The sequence below is a fragment of the Haplochromis burtoni genome, unplaced genomic scaffold (assembly GCF_018398535.1).
Source record: "Haplochromis burtoni strain Fernald_Lab_line unplaced genomic scaffold, NCSU_Asbu1 Contig_64, whole genome shotgun sequence".
NCBI lineage: Eukaryota > Metazoa > Chordata > Actinopteri > Cichliformes > Cichlidae > Haplochromis > Haplochromis burtoni.
This window is the reverse complement of record NW_024582425.1, coordinates 1791551-1807167: the sequence shown is the minus strand read 5'-3', so window position 1 is coordinate 1807167 and position 15617 is coordinate 1791551. Positions and strand designations below refer to the sequence as shown.

The following is a 15617-nucleotide window of genomic DNA, read 5'->3' as shown; positions in this document are numbered from 1 at the left end:
TTGTGAGATTATAAATAGAGATAATATTGGAGGGACAAATGAAAGGCAAGCCGGCGTGTCAATGGAGCAACGTCACAGTAAAGTCATGTTCAAAGACAATGCCCTTTTCTCAGTCCCTGCTTGCACTTGCTTTTAGTTAGCAGTAGCGAGGCACAGTTTAATCAAAGGGTAACTGTGGATCGATTGCTGCTCTGTCACCAGGAATGGTTATGAAGCTTTTATTACTTTGAAGTCGTTGTGTCCTTCTCTACCATCTCTTCAGCCCTGAGTTTATATTCTTACAAAGGGTTGTCAAAGTGCTGTTAATCACAGACAGAATCTGCTTGAGCTGTATGATACAGTTTTTCATCAGGTGAGAACTTAAAAGTGGATAAGTGGAGCTGTGGTAACTGCAAAATGAGGCATTTCAGGGAAACATCTTTGTGGCGTAAACTGAATCCATAGCCTTTTCTTTTTGTACTTCCCATACAAAGTGAGTGCAGCATGTTCTCATACCCGTGGTGTCAAATACTGCCATTCTTATCAAAGCTGCTAACGTCTCAGACACACAAGGAGTCCTGTGGCACCTCTGCCATGGTGCACCGGAGTACTGCAATAACAAGACCGGTTTTACTTTCAACTAAAGGTTTGTGGAGGACATGGTGTTACAAATAAATGCACAGGTTACATTTTCAGTGTGCAGGGCTTTCTAAATATAGCCAGTCAGTATTTAGTATTGAATGAACGCAACTAAAACTTGTGACTTAACGTGTACTCACAATGGCTTCCCTGCACCTTGGCCAAACATAACTCTCTCCTACCCAGACCTCCCAGGCACCAAGTGCACTTGAGTTTATCTCAGCATCTCAAACATGGAAAGTATAAAAGATGGATGCGGCGAAGCTAATGTGCTTTAAACTTGTGTTCTTTCATGGCCAGCAGGGGAGCAATGACTCTGGGTACAAAAAACCTCTGATGGTAGGGGAATCTCTGGTAAAATACCCCAGACTTCTTCGCTTTCTTAATAACGTAAACGCTTCTAATGACGATGGGATCAATCGCTAGGTTTGGGTTGTCTTAAACAAATGGGGAAAGCGCTCGGCTTCATAACAGGATTTTACTAACCAGTGACAAAGTCACGGGGCTGCACCCAGTCTACAATGGGAGGTCCTGTCTCACAAGCTCCCAACACATGAGGTTAGTGATTTCAAGCATGTTGGGGTTTAATTAGGTCACCTTTGTCTGTATAGATTTCATTACTTAACACAGCGATTGTCATGGAGACGGCTGTTATGGACTGTGTAATGGTTGATGATTATCACTGTTTGTTGAACACTGGTTTTGACTTGTGGTTGTTTCAGTCTGTTAAAAATGGTAGATGCAATAAGATGAAGGCTCATCCAGCACTTTTTTGGGGGGGTCAATAATTTGTTCTATTTAATTCAGTTCTTTTGTTAATTATTTTTATTTGGTGTTGTTTTCAAAACCTTTTTCAAAATTACTTATTTGTAATTTTGAAGAGTACTACTGTGTCCATTTAATATCACTGTGACCTTTGCACCAAGACACTGAGGCCAAAGGTCAACTTGTACGCGTGTCTTCAGCTGTGTCTTAGAGAGCGGCAGTGTTTGAAGCCTTGAGATGAGTCCCTGTAGGATCTATTCAATGATTCTGCTCAGCAAAACCAAGTAATTACAAGAAAACAGACTGATGAGTTTTCTTTTGTTTCCACAGCCAGAACAGATTTCTCATTTGGTTTATTTTGAATATCTGTGGAATTGGTTTGGCTTTTTTTTTTTCTTGGAAGAAATCTAATCTTTTTAATATTTATTACAGGTTTCAGCACTCTCGTGTGGGAGGAGCATGCTCCAAAAATAAAAGCCCCATATATTCCCCAATGAAACGCTAATGTGATTAAAACTGCGAGCTGTTGAGTGCATTAACGTCCAGTCACCGGTTTCGTCCGTGCAGTTGCTGGTTCTGAATTTTGAGACTTTGTTGTTGTTTGCACCAAAGAAAACTGTATGAATACATTCTCTTATTCGTCCTTCTGTCTCGACGTGTTGGCGCGCTCCACCGGGAAAACTCGGGTCACTTCTCCTCGTGATAAACCTCGTTACTAGATGTCCACAGACAAATAAAACTTTGTATTTCCACAGACATATTCATATATCTTTTATAAAATAAATCTTGTATTTCCAAGTGTACAATAATAAAATGATGCACTCTGCAGAAAAAAAGGTAACAGAAAACTCCATATATACACACAGTATACTGTTTTGGCAGACAAAAACATGGACAAGTTCAGTATTGTAAACAGCTCTTTACTCCCATTCACATGTGTTCGTCTACCATTTATTGACTTCTCCCGTCGGCTTGTTGTTCCTCCTGTCCCGTTACATTCATACAGTAAATCCAGAAAATTGTGCTTTAGGAAATCTCTTACAACAATCCGCGGCTTTTTTTCCTTCATATCTTTTCTTAACACCTGTTCTGCTGAGTAGAAGTGCACTGTCTCCAAACAGCTGAATGTCTTAAACAGTCTGGTGGCTGGTAGTTCACTCATCTCTCCTGGTTCAGTCAGGAGAAGAGTTGGGGTTAGACGAATGGCAGCAAACTTGTGCAGTGGCGTGGAGGATGTAGAGATCTGAGCTTGATGACTGGGAAGGTTTGGTGGCACATGTGCAGCAAATGCTCCATTAGTAATTTGCCAGTTATCTAGACTTGAATTAACTTGCAGTGAAGCCGTTTGGTGAACTGAGCTCGTGCCTGGAAAAGCAGCGTTTTACTGATGGCTGAAGTTAGAGAGGTTAAAGCTGCGCTTGGGATGCAGGAATGTTTGTGATGGAATGTGAGGAAACACTAGCGTGCACGGAGCAGTGATGTCTGGGTAAAGACACAGACTGGTGAAGGAGCAAAGCTTTGGGTTTTGAGCTCAGGAGGCAGGAACAGAGGGGAGGTCTGAAGGTGGGCGTCAGGTCTGCGCGTCTAGTTGTCCTCGTCCGTCAGCTCCTCCTCCGCGACGGCCTTCTCCGGGATGGCCTCAAGGCTGCATCTGCTCTTGGACTCAGAGCCGAAGGAACCGCTCACCGCGCTACCTTTAGTCAGTTTACAGGTGAGCGCGGCATAGTGGATCTGCTTGAGGTTCTCCTGGACTTCGCTTCGGGCATGCTTCAGTAGATCCGCCTGGCCCTGAGAGGTAAACACAGATCACAGAGTCAGACAGCAGCAAATTGGGTGTCAGGAAAAACTGTAGCTTGTAAAACTTCTTTCAGTTTCATTTGTGCAACGCTAATTCACTACACAAACATCTCAAGGGGTGTTACACTGTAAAATAAAGAAAACCATATAATATCAAAGAGCACCCCAAATATTTGATGGTATATTATTAGCATATATTTTCTATTCTCTATGAACAGCACTTGGGAACAGTGGGGTTAAAGACCTCTAGTTGAACCAGGCTCAGGGAGGAAGCTGCAGAGCTGATCGCTCTTACCTCTGTGTTTAGATTAATGTGTTGTAGAGTTGTGTCAGTGTCAGATTTAAGATGTTATTGGCTCCGAAAAGTTTATTACAAATGCTTTGTGAAGGTCACTGACTCACAGTCCATAAACATTCCAGTTTCACTAACGTCCCACAAAGTGTCCTCGTGCCTCTGCTGTGTAGTGACAAACGTAACGAATCATCCATCCGTCCATCTTTTTAAACGCTTGTCTAATTCAAGGTCACAGAGAGGGTGGAGCTTATCCCAGCTGTCATTGGGCGAGAGTCAGACCCTGAACAGGTCGCAGAGCTGAACACGTCTCCTGTATACTTTAATTTCACTGCAGTTGGTTTTATAAGCACAACATACAGTTGAGTTTTTAATGAAATTTGAAATGTTTTTCACACCTAGTTCTACTTCTAACTTTATTTTTCTTAAACATGTATTCATTGCTTCAACATTACCTGAACATCTGTGCAGTTCTAACACTGAAAGTCCACAGCAGGCTTAAATAGTTCATTTTAAGTTGGTTAAAACACAAGTCACATGAGGTTTCTTTTATACGTGAGAGCCTTTATCATTGTGGAACACGTCACTGTTAAAGCAGCATTTACGGCCGACTAGATCATTTTCCTGACCAACAATCAGATTTCCTCCCAGCAGCCGAGACGAGGGGCGTTTCTCTGTCGTCACTTCCTTTAAATGTCAGAGTAGCTGATGCTGCAATCATCAACGTGCACTTTAGTTTAACTTGTCAGGCTGACTATGATCAAAACTTGATCTGCACTGTAACACCTTATTGATTAACAGCGATCAGCTCTGGTCCTGGTGCTGTGGCAGGGAACACACTCGGTGCTTTTAGCCATAAATCATGCAGCTCACTGTGGTGTATCTATTTATTCCTTTCCTTTGTTTCGTTTGTATACAGTCTACATGCCATTGTAGCAGGATAAAGGTTAAGCTGAGCGTATACAAGCAATCCCTGTGTCCTGAAAATCTCAAGACTCCTCTAAACACTTGCTTACAGGCACTTTTTTTTTCCAACTGATGTCATGATGTCAAAAAGGATCAGAAGAAATGTGGCTTAAAGCGAAGTGAGAGGATGAAGCGAGCAGGGCCCATTGTATGATAAATAAAGGTTATTATGCAAAGCTCCTCTAAGCAACGTGGTGGCATTGGCCTCCATTAATAAAACTGGCTTGACTTATAAGTGATGTGACTGAAAATCTCACCTTCAGAATGGTGATGTTCCACGTGAAGCTCTCCACAGCCTTGTGCAGCTTTCTGCCTTTCAAGCCTTCCTTCACAGCCAGGTCGTGGAGGTTCTCGTGAAATTCCATAGCTGCGAGAGAGAAACAGACGAGAATGAGTGTCGAGTCAGTGCGGTGTTTGTTTAGGAAAGAAGAACAGCTGCTGCGAGAGTGGAGTCTGGGATATGCGAGGCTTGCTAGGCTTGTTGTCACTGTGAGGAAACGCATGCAAGCAAAGACCCTGGCATGTACTGTCGACATTCACATTTCTCCAGCAGCAGAAAACTTCAGTCTGCGGAAGTACAGAGACTCTCCGGAGGTGGGAGAGCATTACTGTCTCCTCACTGCACGCATACGAGGTGATAATGGATCGCAGTGGCCACAGTTACATACATACCAGGTCTGGAAAGCAGGTGAGATTGTCCTGTAGCATAAACTCAAGCGCCTGCCATGAAAATATTAACAGTCGTGTGGAAAGCAGATGTGATGGAAAATGTGGTCTGTTTTTCAGCTTTTCATTGACCGCGGAAGGAAAATGTATCCGACTTTTCTTGGGACTGCTTTGTTTTATTAGAATCCACACAGTGTTTATACATAGATTTTCACTGGGATGTCCCTGTCAGCGGGGGACTGTTTTATGCCTCTCTTCAGCATCATCAATGGGAAATCTATATCATGCAGTGACTAGTGTGCAAATCCTGGGTAAACCCTCCTAATACAGGGATGCTAAGGGACAGGAGTACAGATGAGGAGAAGGAAAGAAAAAACTGAGGGGAGTGAAACAGTGAGGTGGGATAAAAGAGACCCAGAAACAGAGAGAGTGGGAGACGGACACGACGCTCTTTCACTGTGGATTAGCATCACGGCCTCCAACAGAGGAGGGATTTGTCTCCTGAGGAGCTTTCCCACCTCTTCCCTCCTCTCCTATTTTTTCCCCCTCCTTCCTCTGCATGACTGAGTCCGACTAAGGACATGTTTAAAGTTGACTTTGCTTAGCAGGGCAGCAACAGGAAACTTCAGCCTGAGAACCATAAACCAAAGGCAGACAGAGCAGAGACTCCATGACTGCGTAACATCTCTGCACTGGAAACTCCACATACATTTCCGCTTGAATCTCTGATAACAGCTTGAGCCAGTCGTAGTTCCTGTCAGTGCTGTTGCCATGGAAACATGGTGTGCACGAGAGAGAGAGAGAGAGAGAGAGAGCGAGAGACAACAACCCCCCCCCATTTGTGTGAAATCTCCATTATAGGTGTGTGGTGCTGGGCTGTTTTGGAGCCACTCAGCTGAGGATTTGCGTCTGTCACCAGACTTCTGGCATGAATACAACCTCAGGAAGCTGACGGGACTCAGTCAGTTGTGACACATTTATCATATTTGTAGCAGATGTCACGTCACCGCTCCCAAGTTGTTTTTTTTGTATTTTCCCCACCATTTTCTTTGCTATAATCGAATGTGAAATGACATCTGTTTAATTCCAGGTCACTACTGTAACTACAGAGCTGCTGCTGCTGTGCACGTGAACCATGACGGTGCTGAAGAAGGTGCACGTCGCACACACACTTAACTTACACTGAAGGTTGCCTAGCAACGTTTTATGGAGTCTGGCAGGCAAGAAAGGGGAAAGCTCGTTCTTAGCAAAGCATTTGAGACTCTAATCTCTGAGGTAATGCTGCAAGACGGCAACTGTACAGTAAAGCCCGCTTCGAGAAGGCTGAGGCGTAATGTGAAGGATCGCAGCATGACCTGAATTTTTCAATAGGTTAAATTCATAATTCTTTCAGCAAGACAGGATCATATCTACTTATACCACACATGCCACTAAAACCTAATTTTATCAGACATGGAGTACAAATCCAGATTAAGCAATTATCCAGGTCTGGGTCACAGGGGCAGCAGTCTAAGCAGAGACACCTGACCTCCCTCTTCCCACTATATCCAACAGCACTTTCACAGGACACTGAGACGTTCCCAAGCCTGCCAAGAGACACAGAGCCTCCAGGATGTCCTGGAGTGCTCTAGGTAGGACTCTATGTAGAAATGTTCAGAAATCTACATCTTAAAGTAGAAAAGCTGACAAGCAGATAATTAGCCAGAAAATGAAAAGAATCAAAGTAATGGTTATTATATCCTTAAAATATCCACTGCTCTACAAACGGATTAAAGAAAGCTTAAAGGGACAAGATTGTTTTAGACAATTTGATTTTTGAGAATCTGTCATGTTATCTTGTAATCCTGCCAAATGTCACAGTGGCTCCACTTTGCACTGAATACTGTAATTTTGAACTTGGCATTTAAAAGAACATCTTCTGTGCTGATCATGTTAGTCTGCAGCAGCTTTGGCCATCCAGCTCCCCCAAATGTTAATTGGAACCTAAGTGAGTATCGGGTGAGGGAGGTGACATCCCTGTTTGAGCTGCAAACACCTGACTGAGTTCGCCGACACCACCTACGTCCATTTTTTTTCTCTCTCTCTTCTCCTTCGTCTGAGCTGATGTGATGGATTATTCACAGCTTTAATAGCTGCTCCTGCTGAAACATTCTGCTTTCTATAAAGGGGGAATTGGGTTTATACTGACCCAGTTTCTACTCAACAGATGCACAAAACCATGCTGCATGCACCGCTGGGATAGAATTATGTCAGTTTGGGATGGAAAATAAATCAATGTTCAAGTTCATCAGTTTGCCATCTGTTGTGTCCTAGTTTGCAATTGTTGGTTGTTTAATTTTCTCCAGTTGATTTTGGATAATCATATATAAATATGCTTTGAGATTTAAGTCCCCATCATGCTTCTCTGGAAGCTTTTGAAATAAAAAAATATGTTTGTCTTCTTAAATTTGTACTCCCGTCTTACTCGTTTGTTGGACTATGGTTTCATTTAAAGTGTCCTAATACGCCCTTCCACACAGGAGGTTGGCCGCTGCACCCTGCCTACATTTTTGAGGCAGCTCATGGTTTTCATGTGTAATATATGCTGTTTCATGTCGTTCGGCGTTTCTATTGGTCGAAATGTATTCCACACAGGCCATGCAGTTCAACGCAGCTGAACCAGGAAACGCTCGCATTTGCTGCATTTGTCAGGTCGGACCGAGGAGCAACTTCTGCAGCCAAAACAGCGCCAATACCTCCAGTTCCCCTAGTGGCCACTTGAGGCTGGCTTTGAAAAGCAGTCAATTCTTGTCATGCTCTAAATTTGTAAAATGCAAGGAAACAAAAGCATCTTTGATCTGTACAGTCCCACGTAAAAAATCTCCAACATCTCCAAAACATGTTTACAGTCGACCACTGTAGACAGTTTTCCACCCTCAAACAACTCTGAGGGTCCATTTTTTTTAAAAAGATATTCTGGAGGTGGAGGTGTGCCAGCTTTAATTAAAGAGTTTAACTGACTGTAGTGTATAACATTTAATCGACTAGTGAACTGTTCACATGCCACACTCAGTCTGTGTCTGCCTACAACACTTTACAACTTAACTGGATCATAATAGCTAGTTATCTGCTATGAGCCAGGCTGCACTAAAGAGGTGAGAGCTCAACAAGAGTGATGCGCTGTTCTTTACCACTAAAATGTGGTTAATTCAAAACTCAGTTTGGTAACCTGCGCAGGCATACTAGCATATTCAATTATATGATAATAGCCACTTTTTAAATCTCCTCTAAATCAGTAACAAATCAAGATCAAGCATCTGCCCCGGAACACAACAGAACTGATAATGAAATGCAATTTTGTGAGGTAAAAATGATCTAATAATGCCTGGCAGGCATCTTTTTCAGGCTTTTATCTTTTTAACTACTTTACATGGAAGATAAGCAACACAACAGCTGGCACATGTAATCTCACTGTGGTAAGCCGGTAACAGTAACGTCATAGTCTAAATTTGCAAACTGCAGACAAAGAAAAGCCAAAAAAGACGGAAAAAAAGGACGCCTTTTGATGTGTACAATGAAGGCCGTACAGATCACAGGGTGTTATTACGGCTGAGGGACACAAACAGGTCATGCATTTAGGACAGAAGCTGTTCTGAATTGTGCATGCTACAGTCCAATTTGGAGCCAAACAGAAAATGCTCTAAATAAAAATTCAAAGGCTTTGGGGGATCTTTCTGATGTCAGTAAGTTCAAGTACATCTTTAGCCCAAAGCCACTGGCTGGTAATTGTTAAGGTCTGGAAGGTGGTTGAAACGAAAAACACCAAAATGCCTTTGATTCACATTGCTTAAAAAGGCACAGTCGTCATCCTCTCTGATGCAGCAAGACAATAGACAATGAATATTTTATAAGTCACCCATCTGAAAGCCAATAAAGCTGAGCTGTGGTAATGATGGTCCATCTCTGCGCCCTTCCATTCTCACTAAGCGTTTCCAGCAGGCTTGCTCAATGTTAAATTAGCCCTCTAGACTACTTAGACAGGATTCATTGCGAGAAAGTGCTACAATATGAATCACATTAGCTTCAAAATTAAGAGGTTTTACCCATATTTTTGGTTCACTGCTGTAGCTGCTTCATGAAACAAGAACGGCCCTAAAATAAAAAAGGCAGTCCTCTTCAATCATTAACACAGACTCAAGAAGAAACGGTGCCTCCAGAGCCCATCTGTGTGCTGCATCTTAAATCCAGTGACCTATGAGGATGACCAAACTTGAATGGATTTGCTTTTCCCTTATTGACACAAAGTCGAAATGTTACAATCGGCTGGCAGGCCAAGGCTCCATAAATGCATGGAGCTCTAACTGGTACTGAATGGCGTGTGTGTGGATAGATTGCCATCTATTAACTTCACAGTCTTCCCCCATTTCACTCGTCACTCAGTCTCGAACCATGTAATTAGAATACAGGACAGAGGCTCTTACAGGTGTGAATTAAACACCTCTATTTGAATGGCAGCTTTTCAAAGAGAAACAGTGACTGGATCACATTAATGAACATGAATCAAATGGTAATTCCACTTATGCAAATAAGAAAATTCTAATTAATTCATATTGACTGATCCCATGTCACCTCTGTGGCTTCAGAGGAGACATGCGGCCACAGGCAAACACTCAGATGCTGATTAGTGGTGTCAGGAAATTCTGCCTTTTAAGGGTTTTCCTCCTCTCCTGTGTGACTGTATCTTACCTGCTTTTTGGGTTTGTAGGATTCTCTCGTACACCCCCTCTGAGCTCTCTAGCAGCGTCTTGCTGGTCTGGATTACCTGAAAGCACACAAACATATTTGCTCACATTTGCATTTAGTTTCCACATCACCAAAACTAGCATCCCACAACAAAGCAGGAAGCAGTCTGTCTGCTAGCAGGCAGCTTCTATCCAGGGAGTGCTTAGAAAACAAGTTGTTATTACAGGGGATGTGAGTGGGCCAGGCTGCTAAATTGCATTTTTGAAAGCCAAAATTAGAGGGTAGGAGACACAAGCAATTAGGTTGTTTATTAAAAGTTACTTTTCTTCCCTGAAACACCACCAGTGTCCTGTTTTAAATGAGAAAAATATATATGTGCAAATCTGACTTTGGTTGGAAAGTATTTTTTTCAAAGGAAGTGCTGATAATTAAGGTCATTTCAATTAAAAACATGTCAGTCATTCTCAAGCAGCAACACCATTACTGTGTTCTCTGTGAAGCTGCAGCTGCGACAGATGCTAAGTTTAGCTCCTCTGGTCTTATGCGCACCTCTAATTGAGTGCACAAACTCTGCTGACCTGCAGACTGTTGAAACTCTTGTGGCAATCCATTTACATATTAAATGCCAGCGCTGCTTCTTCCTAACAGTAAACAAACAAAAAAAAAGAAATAACGAAAACATTTTTTTAACACAAGGAAGACGGCAGCAGCATGTTGTTTCAGGAGGTTAATGGTGCATATGTAGGCTGTCAGAGACCGGGGTAAATAAGCATGGAGTAAACAGGGTGCCTGGCAGACCATCTGGATCTTTTGCCACAATTATTTTAGTAATAGCTTCATTTTTTTCATCTGATGGGGATGCTATTTATACCCTAATGTTACTGCGCTTTTGATTTCAATTAAGTGTCTGTAGGTTACTGGTGCAGCATGGTCGTAATTGACTTGTTCACTCCCGGTGTGATTTAAGCATATAGAGGTTGTGCCGCGAAGCCAGGCGGCCCGGCTCAGCTGCCAAGATGGAAATTAAGGAATGATGAACAGTGTTTTATTGCAGAGATCGGAGAGACAAAGCCAAAAACAAGCATCACTGTGGCCCCAACATCAATCTTTGGAGCCTGCCAGCCAGATCCCAGAGAAGAGGGAAATCAGGGAGGCCCGTATAGAGAGCGATAGAGGGGAAAATATATAGTACTTAATCCAACAGAGGCTGTACTTCACTACTCTGACAGTCTTACTGTAATGACGCAGTCCCACCTCGTCCTTAACTGGTGCTTAATCTGAACAAAACTTTGCACGAATATTATCACACATACACTGATGATTAACAGTTCTTTGGATTTTCGTGTATATTATCTTCATCTCATCATCATCCTGCAATGCAATATTACGTATTCTGTTTGTGTCTGCTTCGCGTGTCATGTTCAGCATACGCCGACCATACGTTACTTAGCAGACATCAAAATTTCTATCCGCAACTGAACTTTGTTGCCGAGTGACAAAAGATACGTAGGGAGAATTTGAAAAAGTGCGACAGGTCTGGTTTGTATTTAATAAAGCTGTCTCTTTAAACAAAATCAAAACTATGGTACATTTTACTACCATATATCTTCCTTCCAGAAGCACATTAGGCTTTTCTCATTTCTCTATTTGGTGCCTCGCAATCTTCTCTGTCCTCCTGCCTGTGACTCCAAAATCCATCACTGGACACCACATTGAAGGATGCCTTCATTTCTAACATACTTCTCAAGGACACAGGAGAGAGGAGTAATACTCGAGGATGCACGGAAGCGATTTTACCATCAGAATGTAAAAGGCGTGGCACGCAGCTGACCTATACAAACACAGGTGACACGACGACGCCACAAACAACTAGATCTTTGCACTCGCATGCTGTTTCAGTTATTTGCAATTTGGTTAATCGCCTGCATGATAGCCTACCTTGTTACATTGCACCATGGTGTGAATTGCATCATGTGATCACATATCTGAATCAATAAAATACAGCAGTAGCTGGACTACAACAAAATTTATGTTGCTGCTGTGCCAGCTTTGATGGCTGAGAGGCGAGGATGTCTCATTTTGTTGAATCCCCGTTGCCTCGATTCTTCTCTCCTCGCATCTCTGGTAGGAGGGACTAAGATGCACGAGAAGGATACAAGGAAAGGAATCGAGGGTGTATAATCCATGAAATTAGAGAGCTTTGTTTGTTCCTACCGTTTTGGTCTTTTCAGATGTGTTAATAAGGAAAATATGAAATAATGCCAGCCTTATCCTTTATGAGCATGTCGACAGACTTGTCACGGCCTGAGCTGCTATTCTTTCTAACGCACTCTAAGAAAATAAGTGAGAACACAGCAGACGTTTTCTGAAGATAAATATGAACGTGCAGCCTTTTTCCCCCCGAAGCATGACTATGCAGAGTCATTGCCTGATACCGTACTGTGCTCAGTATGGGGGACAGACACCGTTGCACAAACCCATATGGTGACTCACCATGTTCTTCTACAGGCAGTCATGACTAAGTGACTGTGGCTGTTTGTCTCACTCTGCAGCTGCAGTTGCGGCACTTAGAGCTGCCTCACACACTGTGATTACTTTCCTGATGGGTAAAGAAATTACTGTCTTGGTGGCAGACACAGCAAATCAAGCGTCTTTAAAGGCATATTCTAGTAAGGTAAGTGGGTGGACTGCTCCCTATTTGCACACTAAACTGCATCCTCTAAATGTTATGGCCGTTGTTATTATTATTATTACCGCCCACATTAACAAAGACACAAATGGTCTTTTATTTTCAAGGTGACGTTAGTTTAATGATACATTTCTGCAAACTAAAACTAAAAAGAGAATATATTGTGAACAACAACTTTAATGTTATTAAAAATATTGTGTTAATGAGTCTTGTTTGATGTATGCGGTTGAACTGCAGATAACAGACATCTTAGCAGAACCATTCTAGAACAAAGTTTATTCCCCAATAAAAGCCTAACATATGGGTTTTGAAGTCCCCTCGGTTCAGTGTTTCAAAGACTTTGTATTTTCTCCATCCACACTCTGTGCCCTTAGTTAATCTGTTGCGAGTACAAACAGAAATCGGACCATATTACCTAAGAGCTCGAGCTGGCATACTACCGAGTCTCTCCAGCTTTTTCTCTTAGCACACAAATGGGCAGCATTGAGACCCACATTCTATTTTTGCCAATCAGGAGCTGAAAGCCTGGCTACTCCCTGCGGTGGATTTTGACACACTACCAGAATTTCTAATTGTACTTATTCATACATTATTTAACATTATTTTAAGGTTGCACTCCCTCTTTTTCTTACGCGTATGCACTTGTCAGCTCATCTTTTGCCGCCACACCTTTCTGCTTGCCATCACTTCTGGCACTCTGCTGATGATCAAGGCCTGCAGCTTCACACCACTTAAGCCCTTGATCTTAATTTATTTGATTTTAGTCCCCAAACACCCGTCATTTTCTTCTTTCTTCCTCTCCAACTCAATTTTCCTGGCGCTCCTTCCATCAGGGCCAATTACCTAGCTTTCCGTTCTCATGTCTGAATAGAGCAGAGGGGTCACCTTAATCGGTCTGCATCAGAGTCCTTTTCCTATGTTCGTCCTTGAGTTGCAAGGTATGAAGCTTTTGCCATTTCCATTTTTTTAGTTTAATGCATAATGTATCATTTGGATAACAAATAATGCAAATGCACAGGTGTATTCTTTGAATCCAGAGTTGAACCTAAAGACAAAAGAGCCAAGAACTGTAGTTTCTCTAATGGCCACATGGGACTAGTAGGTAAGCCAGTCTTGTATTAACACGTCCATCTTTCCAGCAGTAAAAATCATATTTACAGCCTGGTTTAAAAAAAGATTTTGGACTTTCTTTTCTTGAATGTTCATACCTAATCTATGTGTTTATTAAGTTTTCAAATCAGAGACAAAATTGTTTCTCTTGTTGCTGTGCTTTTGCCTCCTTGTTCATGTTGTGCCAAGAATCAGTGTCAGAGAACATTGTGTTTTAAGGTTAATGGTGTAGCTGGGAATAGCCTCAATGGCATGTTGCATAACTTGTAAACATTGATTTTATTACTTAACAGAACTTCAGCCCTGTTACCTAACCATCTCTGTGTGTCCCCATTAGGTCAGTAAGCCCAGGTATTGATCTGATTGGCGTTGGTTTGCCTTGTTAGATCATCCCTTCCTGTTGATGGCAAAATCATGCATGAGTGGAATGGGTTGCTGCCAAATACAAATTAAGTTTTCTTTTCTATGCACTGCAAAAGAACCACGAGTTTGGACAACAAAGACAGAGCACACTTAGATCCAGACGACAAGAGATTAAATTATATCTGCTACTTTGTTTCTAGACATTATTTCAGGTCATGGAATTGAATGCCTCTCTCCTCTTTTTATTTACTGTCATTTTTGATATTCACTAGAGTTACTACTGTGTAAATAAAGTAAATGAATCATGCAAAAAACTGCTCACCATGTCATATGTGGTAACGACTTTCTTTAGGACCTCTGGTAGCAGGCCTTGAGGCTCTAAGTTGGGGTACTGCTCATTGAGGTTGAACACCAGAAGGGGGTTATTGTCAGGCCCAGTCAGTCGAGGGGAAAGGGCCAAGATGCACTGCTTCAGGTTAGCCACCGCTGAAAGGCCGCACAGCTCTTTAAAGGACGCTATGGCATTCTGCAGAGAATGGAGAAAGCGTAATTACAGTCTGGCTTGCATGAACTTATGCTGGTTTACACTGGCATGCCAAGCAAAACATGCATCAAATGGCATAAGCATTACAAAAAGTCTAAAAGGAAAGGAACCTAATATTCCAGCTTTCGAAAATATGCCCTTCATCTGCCCCACAACCGCACAGAACAGCACTTTCTCAAAGGAAACGCCTGGAAGCTCATTCATTACCTGTGGGAACTTTCATTTTGGCTCTTATAAGCCACTCATAAACACTCAATCCTTTTGGACTGACACCAGGTTCACAAAGACACACGGACACACACAGAGACACAAACACCCTAACCTTTCTGTGAAAGGCCAAATTTAAATCCTACATAAACAAGCAGAGGGAAAAACTGGCAGGAGGGCCAAGATGTGTTATAATCACAAGGCCAGTGGCTTGTTATCACACAACGACCGCAATATAAACAACGCTACCAAAATAAAACCTAATACAACGCCTGAAGAAACACAACCTGAGACCATCCACAGTGCAGAGACACTCGAGCAGTGTATTTCCTATGCAGCCCTTTGCATTTCTTTGAAAGCTTGAACAATGACATAAATGCCTCTTTTTCTGAAAAGAGGGATCACAGTAAGTATGTCTGGACTGGAGTCCATTAAATACTGTGGGTTAAAGCTAAGCAGTTAAAACAAACAGCTTTATATTGTTTTTCCATCACTGGTACCATTAAAAAATGTGGTCCAGTTTACACAATAGAAGTTATGAATAACTTCTATAACATGGATCGTTAAAACATAGATCTCACCATTTTGTTTGCTCGTTTCTCTCCATTCTTTGACACACATAAGGACTTGGTCAAATCTAATTCAGTCCAGGGTGGTGGTTTTTGTGTTTCCTTTCCAAAGATGAAATATTTTAAATCAGCGGTCCCCAACCCCCAATCTTCTTTTTTTCGGTACCGGTACTAGTTTTATTTGGTTGTATTTATCCGTGACACCTTAAAGGCCGGTCCGTGAAAATATTGTCGGGCATAAACCGGTCCGTGGTGCAAAAAAGGTTGGGGACCGCTGTTTTAAGTTACTTTAGATGTCTTGTATTAAAT

The 15617-nt window shown here is 42.2% G+C and overlaps 1 protein-coding gene across 1 annotated transcript in view; it reads right to left on the bottom strand.

Moving 5' to 3' along the window:
- Nucleotides 1-2129: 2129 nt before the first annotated feature.
- LOC102309498 (inactive phospholipase C-like protein 2) overlaps nucleotides 2130-15617 on the bottom strand; it is a gene marked incomplete at its 5' end in the record, with an annotated part of 48902 nt that continues 35414 nt past the window's right edge. The window contains 4 exon segments of the mRNA XM_014334019.2: nucleotides 2130-3171; nucleotides 4696-4805; nucleotides 9830-9905; nucleotides 14311-14514. Coding sequence (XP_014189505.1) covers nucleotides 2968-3171; nucleotides 4696-4805; nucleotides 9830-9905; nucleotides 14311-14514 — 594 coding nt within the window. The 3' untranslated portion in view covers nucleotides 2130-2967.